This window comes from Equus asinus, chromosome 1 (assembly GCF_041296235.1).
Source record: "Equus asinus isolate D_3611 breed Donkey chromosome 1, EquAss-T2T_v2, whole genome shotgun sequence".
In the NCBI taxonomy this organism is placed as follows: Eukaryota; Metazoa; Chordata; class Mammalia; order Perissodactyla; family Equidae; genus Equus; species Equus asinus.
The window spans coordinates 161,841,590-161,869,433 of NC_091790.1; the positions used below are offsets into that span (position 1 = coordinate 161,841,590).

Here is a 27,844-nt window from a genome sequence, read left to right on the forward strand (position 1 = left end):
GTTCAGTCTTTGCTTTCAGAAAAAAACAAAATTAAAAAAACATGTTTCAATGCATGGCAAACACAGCTGCTTGGGAGGAACATCACAGCCCCCTTTGTCGGAGTAATAATCCAGTGGAGTTACTACATAGGAACAGTACACAGAGGTGGCCCGGATAAGAGGGTGGTATTTGTGTAATATGCATCATCGCCACTAGGGGAGGCCCTCTTAGCGGCTGGTTTGAAGGAGGCCGGCTGGGTGCCATCCAGTAAGTCAACTGCTTGTGTGCCCACAAACAGGGGGAATGACTATTCCTTAGTCAGACTCCTTATGTTCGAGGCTAGAGAGAGAGAAAATATTGCTGTAGCCCTTTCGAGAGCAGGAGAAGGAAAAAAACGTTTGGAATTTGAAAACTAACCTTGCGGGACTGTAAAACTGTAATATCACGGTACCCAGAAGAAAAGTGAACATATGGAAGGCAGTCAAGTTCCATGATAAGACTGACATTTCTTATGCCTCTAAGGAGCTTCCAATAACCCATCTACCTCATCCCTCAGAAAAGACTATATGTGACGCGATACATCATGTATATCTTCAAGGTGCAGGCAAAGGCACTTGGTGCCTGGATATTATGTGGCATTTGGAGGAACACGAGAGAGACACATGGTCAAGTGAGTTTGGACGCCCCATATTTGGGACAGAACATAGACGACAACGAAAAACATTAAAAGAAAGAAAAAGCAGCCTTTTCATTTTTCAAATTCCAATAGTGAGGTTAATTCATTGTTTTTATTTGGTAATCAGAAGAACATACATGTACTTATTCATTAGTAGATGCTGGGGGAAAATTATTACATTGAGGCACTGTCAGCCTCATCTGTGCAATAAAGATTTACAACAAATATGTAATTTATTGAGAGCAGTTTAGCATATTGTTTTACACGAATTCCTATGATTTATTCTTGCATTTGGAGATGTGATGCTATGGCATTTGAATAGTTTCTTTTAGGACAAATCAGCGTCATAGGGAACAAGCACTCTTCTTCAGAAGGGATGGTCATTCTCTTGCCCTATGATATACAAATGCAAATTGCAACCTGCATTTTATCTGCTAGAAACATATTTCACATCATGGAGGTACATTCTATCACTGCCATGAAATACAGACAAGTCCATTTTACCATCTTCCCTTTTGGAAGAGCATTCTTAGAACATATCCAGAAATTCCATCCTTATTCCTCCAAAACACTACTTATTCGGTATGATTTGCACTGAGATTTGGGATTTTGGTTCTGCTTGTCCCTCTTTTGAGTCTTGTTAAACATTTTTTATATTAATCCAGAAATCTCCCCCAAATCCACCTGAACAGCAGCAAAATCTAAGGCTGAGGAGATAAGCTGAGTTATCCATTGACATATGGCCAGTGCCCTTATTAGGAGAGAGTCTACAGACCCGTGGTGAGGGCACAGCACCCTAAGGAGAAAAACCCTGCGACAGCAAAATTGTGCTCTGCACTGAAGGAAGATAATGACAGCATTATACTAGCCTCGAAGTGATTCACTTTGCTTTGGGTAATTGATCTCCCATGAGGATTTCCTTTGGCTTGCCTCCTTTCCCTAATCCATTCCCTTCTCCCCAACTACCCATACCCCACCCTTGGCACCCAACATCTCCTCATGTGGATTATACTGGAACAATGTGTTCTTGTTTTTTCCATTATCTTGTGTTTCCAGGTGCTAAAATAATACCGCAAGCAGAATGGCTTGCCTGAACAGAGGCAAAGGAAGGGATTTGTGAAAGGTACAAAAACGAGAAAAAAAGAAGGGAAAGGCAAAAGAAAAGGTATGAAAAAGGGAGAGGATTCTTAAATTAGGTGGGGAGAGGAATCTGGCTGTAAAGTGGGCACCAGAGGTGATAAAAACCTAACCAAGCTCTACAAATGAAAATAGCAAATATTTTTTAAAAAATTTTTACAGCATATAAAATTGTATAAAAATATCATCAAAGCAAGAAGAAATGAAAACGTATACACTACAGTTCTATCTCTAGAATCAGTTACTGGATGTTACCTATGGCTGTAGGTTTTTACTATAAACCTATGTATACTGGTGTGTAACTATATTTCTGTACACATATACTCACTCAAAGACAAGGACTCTAATACACAAACACCTACTCCAAGACAGATCGTGACACAGAAGCAAAGGCTATACAATGATGTGCCTCCAGGGCAATCTATTTAAAAGCCATTCCTTAGACATTAAGTTTTAGCAGGCTTTATTTTAAATGAGTTATCCTGCACCATCACCTGACAGAGAAATGTTTCTCCTGGTTCAGAAGCCAGCTCCCATGAAGATACATGGGTGAGCTTCAATCATGGCTGAGGCTGACGAGAGCTGAGGGCCTCCATGATGGCACTGGCTGGGCTACTACAGCCAGCATTTAACCCCAGAGAAGGAGAGGTCTCCCCAAGGGAGACTGAGTAAGCGTGCCCTGAATGAGGTGAAAGGGCCCACACACCACCCCCTGCTTTCCCTGGTTCAGCGGATGGCAATCCAGGCTGATTGCCCAGATTTAGTGAAGCCAGTCATTGCCAGTGTCAATCTACTTCCGCCTGAGAACAGAAGCCAGAATAACTGTAAATTCATTTCAAATATGTCTGCCAATATTAAAAACAAAATAGGTTAGGTGGGGACATTAGTTAAAACAACCATAAATTAATAATTTTTAAATTGACTACATGAATCTATTAGTCCAAGTCTTTCACTGCACCCCACTCTTGTTTAATGTAAAAAGAAGATGTTCTTTCAATGAAACACTACTGGCTTAGAGCTGACTTTCCTGGAAGAGCATCCAGTCTTCTACAAATGTCCAATGAGGATATCCAGAGCATGGCTTCCCATTTTTCTAACCTCCTCGGACCCAAATTTACTTATCAGATGAACTCTGTCTAATGTCCCAGAGCGGTCTATTACCATTCCAATTCTAGTGTCACCTCTGTGCCCATCAGTGTCTTTGATGAGCAGAAATCTTAACAACTGAAATCTGGTCTTGGCAGGCAATGTGTCTTTTGGTCCTCAGAGAGATATTTCTTAGAAATATTGAGCTGTTCATTAGAATTTTTTCATTAAGTTCATTTTCTAAGTGATAATGAGGCCATAAACCATGGATGACCGTTGATGAATTACAAGTATTACTTTCCATTTATTCACCACATAAGATCCACTCTAACATCATTATTGCAACATTATGTTCTTTAATGTCCAATTTTGCCGTGGTTCAAAGCTATACCGACCATAATACTGGAAGAGAAAAATGGAGCAATGACTCCCCACACTGCACTATTTGCTCCAAGAGAGTCCATTTTGGATTCTAAATGTTTCAACTTGGATTATAAACAAATCCATTGGTACTTCATATAGATTAATGTCATCGTCGCTGTTGGAAGAGCATTTTCAGGTAAATCCTGTTTTGTTTTGGGAGGTTTTTAGTTTTTCTTAAATCTAAAGGCTATAGAGAAATTTTAATTTTTTAATTTTTCAAAAGCTTGGCTCTGACAATTTTCCCCAAACTACCTGCAATTTCCCCTCTCTTATGATAAACTATTTGTGTCACGGGTACACAGAACGTAAGCCTTTAGCCATATGCTTGGCTTACAGGAGATGTTGAATATATTTTCAGGTAAGTTTGAACTTCTTGTTTGCACTCACAGGTGGATGGTGGAATTCAGTCGGACAATTCTGCATGTGCTTCCTGAATGCCGACTGTGCGCCAGGCACTGTGGTGAGCCAGTGCCGCAACTCCTGTTGGGATGTGTTGGGATCTCGGAATCAGAATAAAATTTCCAATTGGAAAGAAAAAGTTCCCTAAATCCCCTTTATTTTGGACCTAATACTACATATAGAAGCTTAAACTCAGAATCTTGTCTATCTCGTTATGAAAAAATGATTTTGTGCTTTTTTTCTTTTGTTTTCCCCCATACCCCATGGGGAATGTTATGAAGTCATTTCTATCATGTAAGTCTCTGCTCAAAGGTTAAGAATAGAAGAAAATATACTATATATTCTTTCTTTCTGTCATCTATATAAAGAAAAGTGATTCATGACAGAAGTGATGCTAAGAGATCATATCCTTACTCCCAAAATATGGATTACAAAATTGGTCCCATCATTTTGTCTGCTCTCTGCCTCAGATCCTGTGATAAAGTTGCTCTCTACTTTTTACTTTTCACATTGAGTAAAAGCATGCTTCCAGATGGAAAATATAATATTAATGGCTTTAATTCTGCAAATGAAATGAACAGGTGCACTAGATTATTCTTTGGCTTTCGGATGTTTAGATATCATTTTATTGTTTAAGTATATTAGGTCCTTAGTGGGATCCTGGCAGATGTTTTCAATAGTTTTTAAAAGCTCCAAGAATGAAGTAGAGAATGGAAGAAAATCTATTTGAATTTAATGGGTTAGAAATCAGCCTCTTGTCTGCTGATATAAGCTATTATGGCTCACAGCTCAAGAAAGGTTGGTGTGAATAAAAATGGAACACCTCCCAATGGAAGGGTCATTATAGAACCAAAACATACCACATCAACAAAACTTGGATGTAGAGCTATTTGATGACATGGGGACCCAAACTCAAGAGTCAACTCCATTTGTCACTTTCTACTTGGGGACATGTAGAACTTGCGGTTTGTCAATAGTGGGAATGTCCCTACTGCTTTCCCCACATACGGGTCAATTCTTAATTCAGATGCATAAGCCCTTGCTTTCTTTTGACAATGTAACACAGAGTGAGATGCCGTAATCCGTGCAGTGGAAGAAAGTGTGTCCCGTATTGCTGCTCAACTTGGAAGAGCTATTTCAAGAGAATAAAAAGACCATAGCAAGTGAGCTGGAGCTTTGGAAATATTGTTCTTCCAGTCACTACTGACTTGGAATCATCATTTTAATGTTCATCAACTCCAGCATCGATTTATAACATAATAATACATTGTTTTATATTGTTAAAAAGTAATTTTGCATTTTTACTCAATGTCCCTTCGAAACACTTTTTAAGAATTTAAAAATAAGTTACGTGTTTTTCCACACTGAAAGTTCCAAGCAGAGTTGGGTACTGAATGAAATTTTCTGCCTGTTTTTTTTCAGTTAATTAATGACTTGAAGCAAATGAAAAACACTTCCATCTTTATTAGTGCTGGAAAAAAATGGCTATAGTCCTGTTTCTTTTCAAAATATTGTTTAGTCTTGCTTGTTAGAGTACAAAAGGGAAGCTGTAGACTTTTTATTTTGACTGGCTGCAAAGCTCTACATAAAAAAATACAGAATAGAAATGAGGTAAAATGTTCTGGTTCCAAGGTCAAGAACTGACATGGACTGGTTGTATTTCATTCCTATACAAAACCATACCACCTCACAGTACATAGTTTGCAAACTGATGTCCCATGCATTGAAAGCAGGTCAAAGGCATGTTTTCTTTGACTAGTACAGCGTTTGTAAATTTCTGAACTAGTCTCCAACATTTAAAAAATTTGGAGAAAGTTTAGATAAAATCCTAGAGATCTAGGACCCCCATTCCTACAGAGCCCTAATCCTGTAGCTGATCAGCAACTGCCCCTTTTCAACAGCACACGCCCTCTCCAATTCCTCAGCGTCCCCACTCTCCCTACTGCCTCACTGATGCCAAGGCCTATTATGAATCGCCATTTATCCCAATAATTATGATATTCCATGGCTTGCTTTGCTCATTTACTTGACCTGGTTGGCCCCTGATTTGAATGTGTGACCACATTATTTACTGTGATGACTGTTAGGAAAGCATGGGAAGCAACAGAAAAATACATGTTATTACCAGGCAAAATGTAAAGCTGAGTAAAGAACCATGTTCAAATATCAGCGTATCACTGTGCATTCTACACAACAGAGATCTTTCTGCTGGGGAATATTTCAGCAAGGCAAAGGCCTTATAGACTATACACATACTCTCCTCCTTTCTGTCTGAAGAAATACCGACATTTTGCCTTAGGAAGGAGAGGATTTTTAAAATGTTTATTTTTGTGCTGTTTTAATGTAGAAATTAAATCTGAAATGGGGAATGCACTTAAGCCTAGCATCCAGCTCTCCCTCTTCGTGTTACTAATCCCACTCCATCACCAGCATTTTCATGTGATTTACCCTTGGGAAGGACTCAAAGATTCCTTTGTGAACCAAAACCACACTCTAAAAATTAGTTTCATTCAAATCACACCAGTTAGACCCATAAAATTACTTTACTTGCACTCCGTTGGATCCCATTTTTGACTTGGTTTCACTATTCTTATTTTTGATTTGTGCTATTAATCATCTCCTATCTGGTATTTCTAAAGGCTCCTTAAAAGGAAAATAATTATCTGGCATATCTCTCTGATACTGATTCCCTTGGCACTTCCCTGAAGAAAAAGAAGAGTGATTACATCAAAGCACAGATATCCAAAAGAGGAGGACCAGCCAGTGGTAAAAATTTCAGTAACCACTTAGTTATGGATGTTACCCAATGAAAACACTGGGTTCCCCACCTGAACAATGTGGTCATCAGCTGAAACATCCAGGTTTATGTTAATGAATGCACAGATAAATTAAGCATCAAACAAAGATTCCTATAGGAAAATCTCCTTTTTTATAAAACAAAAAGAATTTCATAGTATATAAATGGAAAGAAAAGCATAAGAACAATTTTTAAGTCTGAAAGGAAACTGGAGAAAAAGAATATTCCTGACTCAGGAAAGGAACAACCAGAGGCTGGAATCATCATCTTAGCCGCGATAAAGGCCAGCATGGCTGTATCCACCATCAGCAGCCAGTGCAAAAATAACATTTAAAGTAAAAGCATTGACAGTAATAAAATGGCAATTATTATGTGTGTGGCTTTTTCAAGCCTCTCTCAGCAAATCCAGGATGTCCATTCTCATGAGGCCAGACAGGTGCCTTGAAAGTCAGGGCATTAGCAAAGGATTTTGAGGAAGTCCCTTCATGTTTTGTTCTGTTTGTGCAAAAATCTGAAGCTGTTTTGTTTGCTTGGGGGGAAATTCCCCAGAGTTCTAAGACTTCAAACCAGCTCCCAGACAGTCATCTCCTGCGAGGAGATGGCATGAGAGAAGGCCAAGTGTGGGGGCTTGTTTTTGAGAGTTGTACACCTTCCCCAGATATGGGTCTTTGTGGAAGAAGGAGAATGAAGAAGCTCAGCTAAAATGATGCAAGACATTGGCAGCCTCTTTTATTGTATATGAGGTGTTTTTTACTCTTCTGAATCTGAAAAAAAGAAGAAGAAAAAGAAAAGTGTCAATGCTGCCTTTCCCCCCCTTCTCCACCCTCCAGGTCTGAGAAGAAAATCTGAGGGACAAAAAAAAGGGAGATCAATTACACACTTCAACACTAGTCATTGCTGTCTCCTTTGTAACACAATCATTCTATTCATTCAGGAAAAATCTCAGTGGAGAATTTTAAACACCAGTTACATTTGAAACCTTAATAGTTGCTTTAAACTAGATTATCAGACATTTGGTTCATGCAAGAAGGATATTAAGACACCTTATTTTGCAATCAGGATGATAGTGACTGTCAGGTCTGGTCAATTTGCCTCAGGGGTCAGTGGATTGGAAGAAATCAGTTTCATCTAATCCCAACCATTTCCACACCAAAAGCAATGTTCCTCTATCAGAATTCTTGCCCCACCCTCAGAAGCTTCTCAAAGATTTAAAGCAAGACATGTCCCAACTGAAATCATTGTGCAGATGAGTAAATCATCTGAATTCTCTACTGGACCCAGAGTGAGGTGGAGGGAGAAAAAGACAAAGATGGAAACAGGACTAAGTTAATGGAAATACACAATATTGGATTTTTATCACCTGGCCAACTCTACAACGCGTAACCTCAATGGGCTTGGACAGAATTGCAAAAAAGCAAGCAAACAAACAAAAACCCACTATTTTATTGCTTCCCATAAGTGCTGCATGCTCTGCAAGTCATCACGCCTTATAGTCAGAGAGGGTTCCCTCCTGTGCACGACTCCAAAGGGACAGGAGTGTTAAGAAGGATAACACCATCATCTACAGAGATGTCAGGAGTCATCAGAAGACAAAGAACATTTTCCTTCAACTTTAAAGACTAATATATTTTCCTAAATAAGATTTAGTGGAAAATTGACAACAAACTAGTTGAGAGACAGGCGAGCCCCCTTTCTGAACCCTTGTAATTACAGTCAATTCTCAGTTTTCCAGGGAGCATTGATCCAGGCCTCCCACTGTTCCTCTTTCTTCATTCTGGTCTTGAATATGTTTATACCCTCCATTGGCACCTTCACCCATCTGGGAGAAATCACAGAAAAAAGAAAAACTTCTGACCAATCACTTTACTTTGAGGCTAATGCTACCAGTGAGGGACGTTGCCAGGGACCTCTCTGGGACTTGCCCATGAGGGAAGGAGTCGAAATAAAAACTGAAATCAGGAACTGGAAATTCTCCCTTGTTGTGATAGTCTATGTGCAGTGTGGTCCACATGGAAGTTATAAGACACGCCTCCTTAGTGCTCTGGTCCCGTCACTACTAGTTTGAGTTCATATGTAATGAGACTCCTTTCAGATGGTTCATAGTATTAACCACCCTAAGAGATAGCCTGAGGCCCTCAAATACAACGCCAAATTTTGTTATGATGATATAAGGTTAGGTTTCATTTTTTAACAAATGACCAATTGGTTGGAAGGAAGCTAGGGACAGATAGCTGGAGATGGCTGACAAGGACCCCTGTTACACACAGTGAACCTCAACTGGCCAACAAGGAAAGTGCTGCACCTCCTCTTTCATGCAGCCTGAGTCAGCAGAGGCCTGCTGTCCAAACTGCTGGGTCCCAGGGATGGAAAAAGGCCCATCCAGGGTGTTAATGGAACCCAAAGACCCCTGAGAGGAGATCTGCCTCCCTTTCTAGTCACTGCTTATGAGTCAGATGGTGGGGTGGCTGGCTACAGGTCTCCACTCACCCCTCCTTAACCTTCCGGTCAAGAGATAGAGGGAAGGAGCTGATCAAGGAGCAGAGGGAAGGGGTAAATAAGGGAAGCTTGTATGTGTGAGCTGTGCCTGTGTTCATTGTCATTAAGGACAACCAACAGTAAAAGAAAAAGAGGCATATATTGTGTAGCTGGGTCTGTGACCTGAGTGACGGTCCCCAGCCTTCCCAAACACAAGCTCTTTCTAAAGTAACTTCCATTTACGAACCTCTTAGGGCACTTACCCTAAGGTACCTAGTATCCAGCTGTCTGCTGGAAGATGCTCCACCTGAAACTGTAGACTCCTTGAGGACAGGAGAAAATACACCTTATTTATCTTTATAATTCTTCTTTCACGTAGTGCCATGCCTGACACATAGCATATGTTCAACAAATTATTAATTTTCAATTGAAAGGATGTGAATTGAATAAGCATGAGGTGGATGGGACAGATAAAGGTATAATGATGAGTAGGAAATCTCTCTCCACCCTTTTCTAATCTTGACTTTCATAGCGTGAAATAAAAATTAAAAAGGAAACACAAGTACTTTTATTTTATATTTTATTCACTAGCAAGGTATGATATGTCAAAATTTATATACCCTATGGAGAAATAGCCCCACACTGGATGGCCAGTTGTGGCACTAATCTCCCAGGGGAAGAGCACTTGCTGTCCAGGCCACTTTGACATGGTTTGTGAATCAGGTCAGCTCCTCTCCTCACTCCACACTTCCTCTCCTGAACTTCAAATGCCCTATCCTTGCTTTGTTTTGTTTCCATTTTGTCTATTTCTTTCCAATTTAAGCTAAAATAGCAAAATCATTTTAAACTAAAATTGGGTAAGATTACAAAGTATATGAAAATGAGGGCCTAAAGACAAAGTGTAAGAAGCCACTCTATTTAACTGAGATACGTGACCATTTTTGTTATAGCTGCTTTGACCTCCATTGATTGTAAATCCATGTTGCCTTTTTTGAGGCCACAAAAAGTACTTAATTTCACCCAGCTTTTTAAGAGTGATGGATGAACTGAAATAGAAAATATCTCCACCCAACTTGGGATAATTCAAGAAAATATCTGAGCAAGTGTCATCCCCTCCCCCGACCCTTGACCAAAGACTTCTTACATCTCACAAAGGTGCAGCCAGGGGGCTCTGAAGGCTGAAGCACGTGGTGCATAAATTCACAGAAGTGTATTTACTCTAAGGGAATGAATAACGAAGAATCTTTAGGCAACTTCATTTAGAGAGATAGAAGATGGATATTTACAACAACGTGGCCTTGTTTATTCCAGCCTTCTTGTGCCACTCGTGTAGGTAAGTGGAGATGCTGCATAAAACCATTTGGTTTAAAGATAATTGTTTTAAGAAGTGGATTAAAGTTCAAGTTAACATGATTTGATTAAAAATGTGTTTATCACTCATAATTTTCACTCCTAGATCACAAGGTGAGCATCTGTGAGGCAGGCCTCATAACAATCTAGCACTGGGCTTAGAAAACATCTGTAAACACTTCTCTTTTTCATTTTTCTTGGGTCTGATTATTTTACAGCCTGATTCAACTATCACCCAAGCTCAAAGATGTAAACTGAGTACAAAGCTGGGATTCAAACCAAATTTTCAAGTCCCAGAAAGTCTTCCATAGCTCCCTCCCTATGGAGTCAACTTTCTACAAAAACAACAAAGTGATACTGTAAGCAACAGAAAGAGTTGTAAAAGACTAAATAGAGGGGAAAAAACTGGGGAAAAATAAATATTGTAAAACCAAACAATTTTAAATGTCTAGGAGAATTTCTGTGGGGCTTATAAGTGGTGCTGGCTTTGTTTTGTCTTTTAATAATAGGGAAATACTAAAGACAAACAAACAAACATTATTTTAGAGACAGCTTTTAGGATTATTCAGGCAAGGAGTTCACCATTCTAGGTCATGAGTGAAAGACAGCTATTTTAAATGATTTGAAATGATTATCACCAAATACCTAAAAGCATGTATGCAGGCTTTCTCCTTGCCCCAAATGATAGAGGATGTGATTATAGAACAAACATTCTCTATGATTTCACTGGATATAATACCAATGCAACAGCCCTGCTAAGAGAGAGGGATGGATGGAAAAATAGAGTAGATAGATAGACAGACAGATAGATAGATAGACAGTGAGTAAACCTGTGGGAATATAACTTCCTGAAACCTTGCTCATGCCATCATCTCCTAAAATTTACCCATTTGATCCACATACACAGTATAAGAACAGTGGAAAGGATGGTTGTTCTTAAGTCCAACTGTTGTGCTCTTTCTTTGTCTTTTTGATCCATGGCATCTGTGCTATCACTGAGAATAATGACGGTGTTAAACTTTTATTCCCTAACTTTGCTGCCTTCTCTCTTCCTTTATATAGCCTGGTCTTTCTTTCCAAATTTAAAATACGTGATTAACTGTCTCTGTTCTTCTGCCCCACACTGCCCAAGCATTTTACTGCTATTACTCTCTGTATTAAGAACCTGGTACTTTAACACCCAAGGAAACAGTGAAAACACTCAATTTTCCAAGTGCCCCAGGGCCTGGTCCACTCTTAAGAAGTAAGTAAAAAAAGTCAGCTATCAACAGCTCCTACCACTCCTCTGGTGCAGGTGAGGGTAGAGCGGTCTGCACACAAGAGATTTGTTTCCGATCAGTCTTTGAATCAGCTATTTTTGAAGCCAACAAGAAGCCAGAGACCATACAGACTAAGGAAGTCTTCAGAGAAAGTTAAGTGAGGATGAGATGAGATTTTAGACCTGAATCATTCTGATTGCTCTTTATGTTTTTCCCAATTTTGTTAGTTTCAAAAAGCAATAAGAGATTCAGAATGAATGAAAGAAAAACAAACATTTTTTCTCATGTTTTCATTGTGGCTCCAGGGTATAGAATAAAAATAGCATATATCATAGAGGGCTAATACTTAGGAAATATAGATGTCGTCACCTAGAGATCATGGTGCCCGTCTGTGGAGAATGCTAAGAATAAATACAGAGGGAGCTTCAATACTCTGTTGATATTGCCTTTTCAACAGCTCTTCTAGCATGCGGGTGCCTAGAAAAGAAATGGCACTAACAATGCAGACAGCGCTGGCTCCTCACTTTGCCATATATTCATTTCAAAGGCAGCTGTTTTTTTTTTTTTTTTTACGTATTTTTTAATGGGTAATTTTATTTTATTTTTTTTAATTCTTATTGAGTTAAAAAGGCAGCTGTTATTTTAAAGAAGTTTTTTAAAGGTTGATAGAGTCTCTTTTGACAAATGCATTGTTAACTGTGTTTCTCCAATCCCTTGCACAGAATCTGACAAAATATAATTTTTCTCGGGGGAAAACAGATAAATATTCATTTCATGAATACTAAGAAGATATTTTTAATCCTGAACATGTATTAATAACAAAAAGAAAGATCACATTTTTCCCCAGTAGTCCCCAAATTATAATCCTCTCTGTCAAACAGAGTTCCTTTAAAAATACAATGGTACATTAAGAATGTAACGAAATGTCTAGAAGATAGAGTGAAATAATGAAAGCTTATATATCAATAATTTCAAGGGAAAACTTGCTTTAAAAGATTAATTTTGTCACTAACAAAGAGTACATAATATACTTTTATTTGACATTTCTACTATGTAGTTATTTGGTAAGAGACTGAAATCTAAATGGCTAGGTGAAAAGCATGAATTGACTTTAGAAGCTTCCTTTAATATAACACAATTTTTTTCTAAACTCATCAATCTTACAGCATGCTATACAGATATAGTGCATATATACACACAATATACATATATTCATATATGTATATACTTATATACTATATATATATATATACACATATTATACAATTTCGGTTGCTGTTTTGATGGTACAAATGTGAATATTAATAACACAAAAACCTAAGGAGGATAATAGTAGTAGCATGTCATCTTGTTCCTTTATAATCCACCATGAGGATATCTATTATATACCCTCCTTGAAAAGTACAAGGATATTCACTGAACCTAAAACTATATAAAAAATACATTGGTTTGAAAGGGCTGTTTGTAACCACAAGAGGTAACTGTTCTGATTCACTGTGACTCCTCGATGCTAGAACCATGTGTAAGTAATAGCCTTTGTTCTTCCAGACTCTCGAGAGTATAAGTCTGTAGCAAAAAGGAGCAAGGAAATTTTTTGAGTTCACCCCATTTGACCACTTACCACCCACATATCATGGATTAGTTAATAGTTTTCCCCCAAATCCTTCCAAGCAACAATTATGTAGGGTTTCAGCATCACTGAACTCACAATAACTCTTACACTGAACTCATCAGCCTATAGTACAGCTTCTAAAACTAACTAGAAAATGACACTGAGGTATATCAATCAAATGTTTAAGCAAGAAAATCTTTTAGAATCTAATTAGTGAGGTCTTATCCAGATGCATGAGAATAACAAGTATCTAAAAATAATTTTGCAATTATCTCCTCCATTTATTAACTTTTTGTTGTTTTCCTTTGACAGGGACATTGGACTAGAGGGTTAGACACCTGGATTATTACACTACTTGAGAAAATAAGGATGTAAACTGTTTTGAAAAACAAATATTGCATGACTCTTCTTGCTAAACCACAGTGTTTACTGATGATGTTCCATGTGTTAGTACATTAAGTAAATGGGTCACAAGAGTTCTCATGGACAAATGGCTAAGGGAAATGGGATCTTAATCAGAACATGTGTTGTTATGATGACTTATCTCACTTGGGACCCAGGGTGCTCCAGATGTTTGTCCCTGTACACTCATGGAAAATAACTGACAAGGATGCTGGATTCTCATGTTGAGGGCAATTTCTTCATTAAAAAAGATAGGCCTACTTTTTGTCAATACATAGATGGTTACAGTGAGATATTCTCCCAGAACTGAGAATAAGGTTTTCCACTGAGAAGGAAACAAGTAAAAAAACCCAAAGGATGAGATTAACTATTTGTAGGAACTACCTCAAGGCAGCACGTTTACTTCAGTGGCATGATCAATGGCAAGGTGTATTGAAAACCATTCATTGCTAAAAACAGCTAAGCAGTGAAGTTTTACAGGTTTAATTTTTAAAGTAAATGAGAAAGGATTCAAGGTTGCTCTCATAGTAGCACTGTCTTGGGTGTGAGAGAAAAGGACAGGGTAATAGCTGGTGTTCCCAGAGCTGTTCACCATCCTTGGCCTATTTTACCCACCACAGCTCATGATCTGGGCATACCTTCAGTGGTGTATAAAGCCTATGAAATATGGGGGCTAAGGTCAAAAAAAAATGAGAAAGAAAAAGTTTGAGAACATCTGCCTTAAAAACAAAGAATTCTCCTCAAAATTAAGGTCCAAAAATGCAATGAAGGATAACTGAAAGTGAATAAGTATGATAATTTACTCCAAGATATCAACGTGTCTAATGGCTGAATGTGTGGTCGAAAAGGAAACTAGAAAAAGGGGTGTCATGGAGGAGTGCCTCTTGCACTGTCAGGATATAGGGTACACAAGATGGTCCCTATCCAAACGGTGGAAGCAGATGTATCAGGATCTTTTACCCGAGGTCACAATTCATCAACTAACTCCCCTTGCATTCTCAGCTGACCAAGCAACTTTCTGATGTGGTTTGTCTTCCCAAATAGGTTTTCCTTTAGGACAAAGAAACCACTGATTGGCCAGTTAACACAAGCATGGCAGCATACATGGAGGATAGACTTCACATTGTACATGAGTGAATTGGAAGTCAAAGCTAGGCACTGGTCACAAGTATTCATTTAAGTGTCAACAAGTCTTCTGCAGCATAACCAACTCTTCATTTACTATCAATATGAAACTCCTTTGTCTGCCATTGTGTAGAGACCTTCTTGCAAATCAGCAGGCCTCTTTTTATATTCTCACATACATTGTATGTTCCCAGATGAAGGTTCCCAGATGAGACAGTTCTTACATAGAGACCAGAATGAAGAATCACAAAGTGACTTTGACTTCAAAACTCCTATGTCAAGAATTCTCAAGATTCCATAGTCTCTTCTATTACTAAACTGTCTTATGGCTGGCTTATGCAACACAAATTGCACCAAAATTTGAACTAAGATGGCCATTAAGAACACAGTCCTCTAAGACTTGTGAATCCATTAGAATTCTGGGTAAAATCAAATTGACAGTTGCTTAGAAACAAATCTTTCCAAAATTGGGAAAAACATTAAATGAATACAAAATGTCCTGTGCTGTCCCCATGCCTAGGGTATGTGGAATTGATTCAAATATCAGTGTGCTGAAAATGAGTAAACGTGTTCAAGTGTTTCTTTGGCTCTGCATGGACCAATACAAAGCCAGCATCAGCTACAAGTGATAACAATGAGCCCTGTAGGAGAAATAGCATGGATTGGAACAATGAGGTGATAAAAGGAGGCATCAACTACAAGCCAAGGTTTTGATGGGTCTGAAATAGGACAGTTCTTTATTCTGGTGTATAGATAGCCTACTGCCATTGTCCTAAGTAGTATGGGGGAAAACATTTGGAAGGAAGAATGAGGTGAGTATGATTCTCTGAGAATACTGGGATACAGGTGCCAATGCAGATACAAAAACTGATGACGGCCTCAACAAACGCAAGCCTCTTGAACAGTGGTAAATGTGCCAGTGCCTTTGTTGTTCCTCATATCTCTAGACATGAACCTAAGGCAGAAACAAACTCTGTTGTAAAGATACACATGTGTGTCAGCTCTCCCTGTCCCCTGCTGTTGGACTGTTCCTGCCTAGGATTTGCAGAGCAGGGCACACCTCCAGGCCTGTACAGGCCCCAGCTATCTCTCACTGCCAACACCAGCGAAGAGCAAGTCATGATGCCTGCCCTTTAAGTAACGAACAGAAACTTTTCAACTTGACTTGAAAAATAAGAATTTTAAGTACAACTCAAGCGTAAAGGTTCAGACTACATCCTTCCACTGTTTTTATTAATAACTTGTTACATCTATTATAATAGAATGAAAGTCATCTAAAAAACTCAAGTCATCCATTGCATTTATTTACTCCATTCCAAACTAACTTGGTAGGGATCAGTTAGAAAGAAAACAGGAAAAACACATTCATTGCTTTAGGTGACTCCTGTGAGCCCTGTAGCAAGTCAAGGTCATGAGACATCAGTCTTGTGAAGAATCACATCACAGGCAAATTCCTCTAACACACACAACAAACTTTTAAATCACGATTAGTTGTTCTAGGCAGACTAACAAGAACATAGGCTCTCCTGCCTCTTCCATCTTTCCTGTATTGAGATCCTAATGAGGAGAACACGAGCAACTTGAGAAATATTCAGAACGAGTGGCTAGAAGTAACACCATTTCCTTACTGAGAAAACGAGGTGACAAAGCGTCCTGACATGCAAAGTAGAGAGCTAAGAAATTACTAGGTGAATATAACACACAAGAGTAAAATCATCTCCCCCTGGATAAGCTTCGTTTTGTTTTGTTTTCTCTCAATATGGTTCTTAATTTGGCTTTTAATTTACATTTCCCTAATGATGTCAATGATCTTTTAATGTTCTTATTCGCTAGCTGTACATCTTCCTTGGTGAAATGTTTATTTAACTCTTTTGCATATTTTTAACTTGGGTTATTTGTTTTCAGATTATTGAATATTGAGATTTCTTGATATAGTCTGGATAAAAGTCATTTAACAGATACATGCTTTGCAAACATTCTTTCTCAGGGTGTAGGCTGTCTTTTCATTATCTTATATAGATGCTTTTGAATTTGCAGAAGTTTTTAATTTTGATAAAGTATAATTTTTCAATTTGTCCCTTTATGGTTTGTACCTTTAACATCATATCTAGGAAGTCTTTGCCTAACCTGAGATCACAAAGAGTTTCTCCTGTTGTCTTAACTAGAAGTTTTATAGTTTTACATTTTAAAATGAGGTTTATGGTCTATTTTATGATCATTTTAAGTTAATGATCTATTTTATAATCTATTTGAAGGTAATGTTTGTATCTGATGTGAAGTAAAGATAGAAGTTCACCATTTTGAGTACGGATATCCAGTTGTTCCATCACCATGTGTTGATGACTATCCTTTCTCCATGGATTGTTCTTCATCAAAAACAAGACGTCTATATACATGTGGATCTATTTATAGACTCTCTATTCTATTCCATTGACCCATTTGTCTATATTGATATTAACACCATACTTCCCTGACTACTATAGCCTTGTAAGTCTTGAAATCAGGCCACCTTTTTCCTTCTTTTTTCAAGTTTCTTCATCTATTTTGGGTGTTTTGCATTTCCATATTAAACTTTAGAATCACTTTGTCAATTTCTACCAAAACCCTGCTAGAATTTTAACTGGGATTGCATGGAATCTATACATCAATTTAAAGAGAACTTAAATTTCAACTATCACTAGAAAACCCTCAAATATTTGGAAACTAAACAATAAACTTCTAAATAACCCTTGGGTGAATGTAGAAATAAAAATGTAAATGATAAAGTATTTTGAGCTGAATGTGAATAAAAATACAATATACCCAAATTTGTGGCATGCTATAAAGCAGTACTTAAGAGGGAATTTACAGCACTAAATGCTTATATTAGAAAAGGGAAAAAGATCTCAAAGCGATGACATTAACTTCCACCTTACAAAACTAGAAAAATAAGGCAAACCAAACCCAAAAGTAGCAGACAAAAGGAAATAATAAAGATCAGATCAGAAATCAATGCAACAGAAACAGAAAAGCAATGGAAAATATCAATGACAATGATTAATAAAATTTCTTAACCTCTAGCCAGACTGGTCTAGGAAAAAAGAGAGAAAACACAAATTATAAGTATGAAAAATGATAATATCACTACAGATTCTATAGCTATTAAAAGGATAATAAAATAATATAAACATCTTTATGCCAATTTAATCCTATTGTGACCTATGAACATACTTTGTATGACTTGAATCCTTTTCAGTTTATTGGGACTTGTTTTATGTCCCTGAATCTAGTCTATACTGATAAATGTTCTGTGTGCAACTGAAAAAAAATGTGTATTCTCTTACTGTTGGGTGCTGTGGGGTACCAATTAGGTCAAGTTGGTTGACAGTGTGGTTCAAGTCAGCTATTCCTTGCTGATTTTACATCTACTTATTCTATCAATAATTGAGAGGGGCATATTCATGTTTCCAAATGAAACTGTAGATTAAAATTTTTTTTACATTCACTTCATGTATTTTGGTGTATAAATGTAAAGGATTATCATGTCCTCTTTATAAATGGACAATTTTATCATAAAATGAACTTCTTTACTTCTGGTGATAGTGTTTGCTATAAAATCTACATTGTCAGATATTAATATAGCCATTCAAGCTTTCTTTTGATACTGTTGGCTTGGTATCCCAATTTCTATCCTTTTACTTTTGACCTGCTTGTGTCTTTTTAGATAAAGGCAGAATAGACTTAGGTCTTACAATCTGAAAATTTTTGCCTTTTAATTGAAATGTTTCTGTCATATACATTTAATGTGATAAGCGCTATGCTTAGTTTTGAGTCTATGATCTTGCTATTTGTTTCCTATTTGTCTCATCTGTTCTTTGTTCCCTTCTTATTCTTTTTCTACCTTCCTTTGGATTAATTATTTTTATGATACTATTTTCTCTCTCTTGTTGGCTTATTAGTTATACGTATTTGTTTTGTTATTTCAGTAATTGCTCTAGAGTTTACAGTACATGCTCTTAATTTATCTTAATTTACCTGAAAATGATATTATACCACTTCATGTATAATATTAGAACTTTACAATAGTATTCTTCCATTTCTCCCCTCCATCTTTTGTGCTATTGTTGTCATACATTTTTATATGTTATAAACACAACAATATAATATTTTGTTCAGTCAATTATCTTTAAGAGATTTAAATAATAAGAAAAAATCTTGTACAGTTAGCCATCTAGTTACCATTTTTAGTGCTCCTAATTCCTTTGTGCAGATCCTTTTTTCCATCTGGCATAGTTATCTTTCTGCCTTTCTTTAACATTTCTTGTAGCGTGAGTCTACTGGTGCTGAATTCTTTCAGCTTTTATAGCTGAAAGATATTTTTGCTGGGTATAGAATTCTTAGTTGAAATTTTTTTTAAGCACTTTAAAGATGTTGCTCTGCTGTCTTCTCACTTGCATTGTTGCTGATGAGAAATCTATGGCTACCCTAATCTTTGTTCATCTATACATATGTGTGGGTTTTTTCTCTAGCTATTGTAATTTTTTTCTCTCCATCACTGGTTTTGAGTAATTTGATTACGATATGCTTTGGTGTAATTTTCTTCATATTTCTTGTGCTTGTGCATTATTGAGATTCTTGAGTCTATGGATTTACAGTTTTCATGATTTGGCAAAGTTTTAGTCATTATTTCATCAAATATTTTTCTTTCCTCCTCTCTCTCTTCTTTACTTTACAGACTCCCATTACATATACATTAGGCTGCTTAAAGGTGTCCTAAAACTCACTGATGCTCTTTACAATAATTTCTGGTCTTTTTTTCTGTGTTTCATTTTGAGTAGTTTCTATTGCTAATTTTTCACTACTCTTTTCTTCTACAACGTCTAATCTCATCCAGTGTATTTATCATTAATCCTGGACAATGTTATTTGCTTAATACCACCCAGTGTATTTTTCATATCAGATATTATAGTTTTTATCTCTATAAGTTTTATTCTGGCTTTTTTATATCTTTTATGTTTCTATTCAACTTTATTCAACTTCCAAATATACGGACTGCAGTTATCAGACTGCTTTAACATTTTCCTCTGCTAATTTTGACATCTATCTCAGTTCTGGGTTAGTTTCAATTGGTTGGTTTTTTCCTTTTATTGAATAGTATTTTCTTGCTTCTTTGCATTTCCAGTAATTCTTGGTTCGATGTTAGACACTGTGAAGGTACTGGATACTTTTGTATTCATATATATACGTATGAGATTTATTTTGGGATGCAGTTACATGGAAACACTTTGATCTTTTTATGTCTTGCTTTTAAGATTTGTTAGGTGGGACAAAAGCAGCATTTAGCCTAAGCTAATTATTCCTTACTACTAAGGCAAGATAATATGAGTATTCTACCCAATTTCTTTTAAATTATGAAGTATTCAAGTCTGGCTGGTGGGAATAGGCAGTTTTATTGTCCTGTGTGAAGTGTGAACATCTGGATTATTCCCTCTAGTGGTCCTTTCCTGGTCTCACGTAGTTTCCTCATTGTATGGGTCAATCAGTACTCTGAAGAACACTCTTAAGATCTCTGGATATTTATCTCCCTGCAGCTTTCTCCTCTCTGGTACTTTATCCTGTTAACTCTAGCCACCTTGGTCTCCCTGGATCCTTATTCAACTCCTAAACTCAAGGAGTCCATCAGGTTTGCCTGGGTTTCCCCTCCCTCTGCTGCCTGGGAACCCTCTTAAGGCAGCAAGCTGGGGCAGTTGTAGGGCTCACTTCATTGGTTTCCTGTCTCTCAGAGATCACTGTCCTTCATTTCTTGATGTCCAGTATCTTGAAAACTATTCCTCCACACATCTTGTCTTTTCTGTTTGTTGTTTCAGGTGGATGGCTAAATCTAATTCTTGTTAATCCTCTTTGGCAGAAGCAGATGTCCCATACATTGTCTTTTGCCCACTCTTGCCACTCTTCACGACTGACTTTTAAATTTTATGAACCAAAATCTTTATACAACCCAATTCCCAGAACATTCAATGAAGGAGAAGTTCCTGCTGAACTCCCTTCCTGGGACTTGGCAAATAACCCTGCAGGACCTAATTATAATCAATCTTTTGAGTGACACAAACAGTGGCTATCTCTTATATCTCTGCTAATGTAGTCAAGTAAAGTTAAGGACAAGTTCATACTTCTGGACAACTATAAAAAAATTACGGCATGCCCAAGAGGTTATACTGTTTCAAACATGACTAAACACACTGAAAATGATCTTTAATATGGTACCCCATAAGTCTCCCAATGACACAATAAAAGTCTAGGCCCTGAGAGACTCTTGGCTCACAGACCCAATTTTTTCATGTTAGTACATTTCTCCCTAAACAAGGTATTTTCAAAGGACATTCATTCTTTGAAGTCAGTTAGAAAATTAGTGCTGCAGGTACCAAAGAGTACCTCAGTAGCCTGACAGAGATAATGTACAACTGCAATGTGTTCATTATGCCAGAATATAATTTACTCTTCAGCACATGCTCCTTCCCTCTGTGCATGCCTAAGCTCATTGGTGTTTGAGAATAACCAACTGCAGTCCAGTTTCCAATGGGTTTCTTTCTGAACGCATACAATGTTGAAACTTAAAACCATAGTGGGTTTGATCACACTGGGCACTGAATTATGTTTGGATATTCCCTCTCAAAAATTAGACAGAGCTGGTCACCATTGGTTCCCAAGGGTTGGATCAGAGGTAAGGACATTAAAAACAGTTAAATTGACTCCCTCTGGTCATAAGATGTAATAGGATCCATTAAAAAGAAATGCTCAAAATGTGTCTCTGGTTGTTCCTAGTTTTTAAAAATCAATATATCCACAGATCTACATATGTATCCTTTTAAAAATTTTCTAAAATAAAGAGTTTTAACGACCACGGTGTGAAGGGGTAGGTGAGACTGATCAAATTCTTTTCCACTTCATGTAACCAAGAATTACCTTTAGTTCTAGGAAAGATTTGGGGCAGAGATAGCACAAGTAGCTAAAGCCCAATTATCTAAGTCCTGATGAGATCAAAGCAATGATAATGACTGATGTCATGTTAGTCCATCAACGAAATTAAAATACAAAGTTGCTCATGCCCAAGTTTGTGTACAAACTTGCAAGTATGTGGACACACCAGACCCCATTTGAAGAAGTGGAAGGTTGGTGTTACGGAGGGAAAAAGGGATAGACATCAGAAAATATCTCTTCTTTATTTACTGCATTCTGTTCACTGCCCTATGGGATCAAGAATCCTGCTCGTTAAATAATCAAGCTTTACACTTACTTGTATAATAGAACATAATATCTATTTCATCACCCCTTGCCACAAACCATTTAATTATTTTAAATACTTGGGGAAAAGTCAGTTAAAAAAATACAAAACAAAAAGACTTAATGAAGACAATAAAATTCAATCCACAATGCCCACATGACGTTATAACAGATACTTGCAGCACAGTACAAAACTCAACAAGATTCAAGACCCCATGCTAAAGATTTGAGATTCAGTTTATTCTGGGCTTTTATGCTGTAGGAATTCAGATGGGTTAGTCACTGGATATAGGATGGTCCAGGTGTCCAGGTATTGGGGTTATAGTCAACATCGTTCTCCCCTACTGTATATGTTCTTGTTTGTGGTACCTTGACTTGTGTCGAATGATATCTGGCAAAAAGCCTCTGGTATTTGAACAAATGTTACCCCTAACAGAGTCTGGCTAAGAGACTGTCATTTTGAATTCTATTTTATCTCTGTGTACCTCACATCTTAGTCACAATCATTCAAAGAGGGTATACTTATTAGGTAAGTGGTTTCTGATGGCATAAAAAATTTCCTGAAAATCTACACGTGTGTTACCCAAATATTATGTGATAAGACACGTGGAGTGAATTATTTGAATGATCTTAAAGGAAAGTTTGAGAACGGATTTCATGCATACGAGTAAAGAGAGCATATCACAAAGGTTTAGAGATAAAAGCTAAAGGGGCTGTTTCCTCTATTAACAGATGTGTGAGGAGTGTGTTCACATTTCTTCTGATTCCTTGACCTGACTACCCAGCATTCGTTCTTCAATGGCATCATAACCAAACCATTCAAACAGCTTAGCATCCAATACAATGTCTCCAGGGAGATACGATTCAAAGCGAGTCTGGGACTCTAACAAAAACCACTCCCAAGAAACTTTCATTTTTAGTTTAATATTATATACATGAATGAAGGAATAACTAGGAACGAACCCATGTTACAACTGAAACAGATTTATATAAAAGGTGAAAGTAGTTTTCTCAATCTGATAGCTCAACGTTTAGAAGGTAATATAATTTGAATCTTCAGGTTTTAGAAAGAGTGGAATGCTGTTTATGAAAAGTACAAGCAGTGCTCATGAAGCGCATTACAATGCAGGTTCACTCTAACTGGTTTGGGATTGTCATTCAAAGCTTGCCTTTAAGACTTACTCTTGCTGATCAAACAATATTCTATAGCTATGCATGTTCCCCAGTACGTAGGCCTCTCAACATAATGATGACACGGAACAGATTTCTGTTTTTGTTTTTGCCAAAAGTAATAATCTATTAAAGGTAAAAAATGTGAAAAGGAAAAACGTGGACCATTTCCCATTTATGCTGCACAATTCACTATCAAAGATTCGTATTTCATTCCATTATAGTCAGCAAGTCCAGAATCAACTTTTTATAAAGTTCAAAGTGAAAAATGGCAAGTGGGAAAAAAAAGGGTATAGAATGCATTTGTGATGGAGAAAGTATGGTGGAGAGACAACAATAATTCGTAAATTATTGAAAAAGGGAGAATAGTACTCTTTAAATGTAGTGAAGTGTTTTTTCAGGGTATAAGATAAGAATATATTAACAACCACAATTTCAATTATAGGTGTAATTATAACAAGATTGCATTAAATTGCACAATTAATTGAAAAATGTAATGGGAATTTTGCTCTTACCATCTGTTTTCTTTGAATCATTTCCGACATTTGATTGATCCTTCTTTTCCGTCTTATTTTTACCATCTTTCAAGTCACCTGAAAGTAACAAACATGAGAAACAGTATATGCATACAGCTAAGGGGGAAGTTATAAATATCTTTAAACCTGTGAAGGGAAAAAAAGAAGTACAGTATAATTTTAGTCATGAGGGGGTACATGTCTGAGTATAAATATCTCTTTTCACCACATATTAGGGCCTGGAAATTGGATTATGACCCAGAAATTAAGACTGAAACTTCCCATTAAACAGGGTTGTACTTAAGTCAATAGTGTTTATTTTCCAAGAAAGGCAATTCAGCTTTATGATTAGGCTGTGGAGTGAGGAAAAACTTGGGTGAAATGTAAGTTATATCAATTAATTGCTCTTTAGCCTCTATGTGCTGCAGTCTTCTTATCTGCAAAATGTGGGTAATAATACCTACTTTACAGGCTTAAGATAAGGACAACTTTATTTAAGGTATTGAATGTGAAATCTGGCAGTGACAGTCGTTACTATAAAACGGAGCTATAAATGATATTCTAACTAATGAGCTGGTCAAAATGCAATTTGTAAAAGTTAATAAACACCATGCATACAAATATAGAATGAACATGTGTCAAAAACTTACTTAATTCATTTATGATGGAACCAGGGAGATAGTTAGGATGGTCCCAAGAGCCTTCAAGGAAATGGGTTTTTAGAGGCATTTTAGAAATATGTTCAAATAACATTACTAGGTTAGAGACAAAATTGGTTATGTTCCACAGGGCAATAAAACCACAACCTTTGGGGTTATCGCCTCTACCAGTCAAAAATCTACAAGTTGGCACATAACTTCACAGTATCTAGGCTTGATTCAAACAGTAAATGACAAAGTTAAATACAGTCATGTTCTCCTAAAAAGGGGGTCAGCAAATTATGGCGCGTGGGCTAATCTGGCTTGCTATCTGTTTTTGGAAATAAAGTTCTATTGGAACATAGCCACACATGTTCATTTATACCTTGTCTGTGGCTGCTTTCATGCTATAACAGTAGAGGTGAATAGTTACAACAGAGATGTGCAAGGCCACGAATATTTACTACCTGAGCCTACACAGAAAAACTTTGCTGACCCTTGTCTAAGATAGACAATTAAATAATTCTCGGGCAGGTCTGTTCAACTGTATGCCAGTGTGACCTTGAAAGGTCATGGTACCCCCTCCCCTAGCCTCATTCTCAAGTTTTGAATATTTTTCTCACCAATCTTACTAACAGCAGCTTTCTTTTTAGCCTGCATAAAGCCAAGAAATACATTAGCTACTAAAATACTGGAACTTAGTGAAGCAAAAAGACCCTAACAATGTTGCAACCAGGAAGGAGTGAGCAGTGCTCCAAGGTAGGAGCAAGACAGTATCTTTTTTGTTTTCCTTGTGCCAGGCAGCATGCTAAATGCTGCGTGCATCATTTCATTAAATTCTTATAACAACCCCATTTTGGAGGTAGTATTACTGATAGTGGGCAGATTCATCAAAGATTAATTCACTAAATGATCAATTTGCTGAATAACAATCTCATCAAATGATTGTAGATGTTTTTCAAGTTTGAGTTTTTCCTCGACTTCCCTGCAGCCACTCTGTCACACATTGGTCAGTCCAGCTGCACTGAGTGCAGTGGCCTGCCCGCCCGCCTGTTTCTCACACCACCTGGGCCCCACCACTGCCCCTAACCTTGCATGTGCATCTCCCTCTAGCAGCAAAACTGCTCTGGTTGGCCACTGCAGATCTGGTTTAAGACATCTGTCTGACAGTTTTTGGACAAATGGCCAACTGATCTTTCGACAAAGTGATTCTGCTTAAAGCAACTTGCGGAGAATAGATGTGAAACTCGTATCATCATCTCCATTGTACGGCTATGGAACCTGAGGCACAGAGAGAGTAATCTACTACAGTATACACAGATGAGGCTGGTTCTCAAGGCTAACCTCCCAACTATTATATTTTGCAGCTTCCTGATGAAGCGTAAATTTTAGATTTCAGGCTTCTGTTTACCATTGCCATCTCCTAAATGCCTTTGGCCTACACACTTACAACGAAATGATTACCTATGGATAATTCAAGACCATTCTGGGTTGTGATGTATTCTACAAAGCAAATACTTTTAATGGGATTTGACAAAGCCCAAGCTAAGTCAGGAGTCAATAAAGGCTCCAAGTTTCCTCTTTTTGTTGATTCTGAAATGAGATGAACTGGCCGGAGGAACTAAGGAGAAGCGGAGTTGACTCTGGCCAGGGCACAAGCAGGAGGAGCTTAAGTGAAGGACGTGATCATCACTTTTCACCACCACCACTGGCCAACAGATGGATTCCTTTGGAGGGCCCACGAATCAGTTCAGAAACTACTGGCTTTTCCTGTTTCAAGGACGCCAGAGACAGACTCAAGGATCTTAAGCCCTCTTGTCAAATTAATTCCCTGCAGGAAAAGGATCTTTCTTTCCTAAATGAACCTTCACAATACTTCAAACCTTCAACGTTTCCCTGGACTGGAGCTTTACCCACAGCTGCAGCAAGAACAGGATGTTTTCCAGGAGTCAGCAGGAGCAGTTTTATTTGCTGGATGCTAGCCAGCAGCCCATGGCAGAATGCCTTCTCCTCAGTCAGTGTTGGGGAGGCTGAGAGAGGATGTGCCTTGATGGAGAACAAAGCTTAGGGGATCCCATAATTGCTGATAGGAGACTAAACCTATAGAACTCCACTTAACCAATGTTCTTCAGCTCTATCCTGGAAGTATTTTAGGCGACCACAAAGAGGGGTGCTGGGAAAGTGACACATGTTTGTCTGATGATGTTCCCTGAACACAATCCATTAGGTAATTTCCCACGGGTTATATATGGAGTAATGGCCAATGTGAGCTGTTATTCAATAAACAGGGGGAAACAAGAGAGTCTTTCTGGGCAGTTATAAATCATTTTAATTAGGCTGCTGTAACACAGTCCTGCACCACCATTAGCCTTTCTTATTATTGCTCTAAATTGATTTCTTTTCCCACTTCTTATTTAATACTTAATTTTTAAGAGAAATGGTACATTATCGCTCACTTTGGGAAATAAACACAGCTGTGAAATCAACCCAACCTAGTTGAAGACTGAGGCTTCTGTTTGTTTCTTTCAGGCTTTCCCCCTAATTGTCTTCAAAATAACTTATTGCCACCTCTGCCCTCTCTGGGTGTTCATTTAAACCTCTCTTGTAGAATTGATGAGCTTCTTCGTGACCGGCCTTGGTTTCAATGGTTTCTCTCCTTGACCAGACCAGGGGGTGGCATACTATGGCCCATGGGCCAAACCTGGCCCCAATGCCTGGTCCTATGTGGCCCATAAACTAAGAATGCTTTTTATATTATTAAATGGCTAAAAAAAAAGAGAGAAGAATATTTAATGACATGAAAATTATATAGAATTCATATTTGAATTTTCATAAATAAAGTTTCATTAGAACACAGCCACGCTCATTTGTTTACATACGATCTGCGGCTGCTTTTGTGAGAAAATGGCAGTGTGAAGTAGTTGCAACAGACACTGAATGGTCCACAGAGCCTAAAATATTTACTACCTGGTCCTTTACAGAAAAGGTGTGACATCCCCTGGAATAAACAGATTATAAGCTTCTTGTGGACAGGAGCTAAGTTTCAATATTTCTCTGATTTCCTACTCTCCTCAATAGGAGAGAGTAGGAAACTTGCAAATAATAGGGACATGCTGGTTATGGAATATAGAATTTGGACTCATATAGACCTGAATTTGACCTGAAATCTCTACTTGGTGGTTGCTTGACCTCAAACAAGTGACATAACCTCTCTGAGTCAGTTTCCACATCAGAAAACGTAAAGGAGTCTATCTACCTCACAGAGTTGTTCCTAAGCTAACACCCACTGCCAATCCTCTTTTTTTTTTTTTTTTTTTTGCTGAGGAAGAGTGGCCCTGAGCTAACATCCATGCCCACCTTACTCTATTTTATATGTGGGATGCCTGTCACAGCATGGTTTGATAAGTGTTGCATAGGTTCACGCCCAGGATCCACACTAGCAAACCCTGGGTCGCCAAAGCGGAATGCATGAACTTAAGCACTATGCCAATGGACGGGCCCTTTATTAGGATTTTTAAATGATTTAATGTAGGTAAAATT

The 27,844-nt window shown here is 37.7% G+C and overlaps 1 protein-coding gene across 13 annotated transcripts in view; it reads right to left on the minus strand.

The window, feature by feature from the left end:
- The window catches only part of PDE1C (phosphodiesterase 1C), a 596,098-nt gene that overhangs the window by 28,130 nt on the left and 540,124 nt on the right, over window positions 1–27,844 (minus strand). For 11 of the 13 annotated variants that reach the window (XM_070511509.1, XM_070511518.1, XM_070511553.1 and 8 more), the window contains one exon: window positions 23,667–23,744. In XM_070511509.1, the coding sequence (XP_070367610.1) occupies window positions 23,667–23,744 (78 nt within the window). Of the gene's footprint in view, window positions 1–3,478; window positions 7,263–23,666; window positions 23,745–27,844 lie in introns of those variants that run through there. The other 2 variants (XM_070511516.1, XM_044765212.2) reach the window with 1 other exon arrangement.